General features: G+C 37.6%; 1 protein-coding gene across 1 annotated transcript; it reads right to left on the bottom strand.

Annotated features, from left to right (window-relative positions):
- Positions 1-206: 206 nt before the first annotated feature.
- On the bottom strand, positions 207-979 carry PV09_09805 (uncharacterized protein). Its single transcript, XM_016363947.1, has 3 exons — positions 796-979; positions 639-750; positions 207-594 (listed from the first exon to the last, which is right to left on the bottom strand). Exons 1-3 carry the CDS (start codon positions 829-831, stop codon positions 287-289), a joined length of 456 nt encoding a protein of 151 aa, XP_016208225.1. The 5' UTR covers positions 832-979; the 3' UTR covers positions 207-286.

Raw genomic sequence — 979 nt, 5'->3', positions numbered from 1 at the left:
AAGGACTTCTTTCAGACCTTCTCTTCTTCATGCAACGTCTTGACTCTTGTACAATACTTAGTACAGCACTGCCGAATAGATAGTTGATAATCTCATTAGTTCACTTCACGTGATAACTTGAGTAGATCGCTTCTAGTGGTTCCGTGACAGCCACAACTTAGAACACCAATAGAATATTTGAAGCACTTGATCCCCCAGAACTTGTTTTTTTTTTAAAAAAAAAATCTAGTAAGCAGAGTACTGCGACATCAAATTAAATAACCCTAGTCTATAAGGTAAATATGAATTAAAGCTCAACAAATAATGTATCTCCTGTTTCTGAAGCACAGTCGATCAAGTCCTCAGCACAATGTTGATCGAAGCTAACCTCTTGCTTCGGTGAATCTGCCAGTTGTTTTTCATCTAGATAATGTTCCAACTGTGAGGCAAGGCCTGTAGGAATGTGGTCGAATGTCGGAACTTCAAATCCAGTAACAGGCTGATAGTTTCGGGCCACCATCATATAACCTGTAAATTTCCACATCTGCTCCTCAAATATCCTGTATATCTGGAGGATCTCTTTCGCTTGTGATCGAGTTAAGCCAAAGAAATTATCTTTCTTATGGTTAGTCGGAAACCTGGTTTTTTAGAGAACTTACTAAGTAGAATAATTATATCGGTCTGTAAATTTCGAAAGAACTTAAGAAGGTCTGTAGCCAGTAGTCGGAATGCAGTGATTTCGATAATACTTTGAGGTTCAGAAGTTAAGGTCTATTAAATTAGTGTGTACTATAGATAATCTATTATTTGACTTACACCGCATCTAAGGAGTGCAGAAACTATATTCTGCATGCTTCGGATTTCATCCAATTTTTCATTATTTATCTCTTGCTTCCTGTCCTCTCTGTCACAGAACCACTAGAAGCGATCTACTCAAGTTATCACGTGAAGTGAACTAATGAGATTATCAACTATCTATTCGGCAGTGCTGTACTAAGTA

The sequence above is a fragment of the Verruconis gallopava genome (assembly GCF_000836295.1).
Source record: "Verruconis gallopava strain CBS 43764 unplaced genomic scaffold supercont1.206, whole genome shotgun sequence".
NCBI lineage: Eukaryota > Fungi > Ascomycota > Dothideomycetes > Venturiales > Sympoventuriaceae > Verruconis > Verruconis gallopava.
Note: the sequence above shows the minus strand (reverse complement) of the source record. Positions and strands in the feature narration are given on the sequence as shown.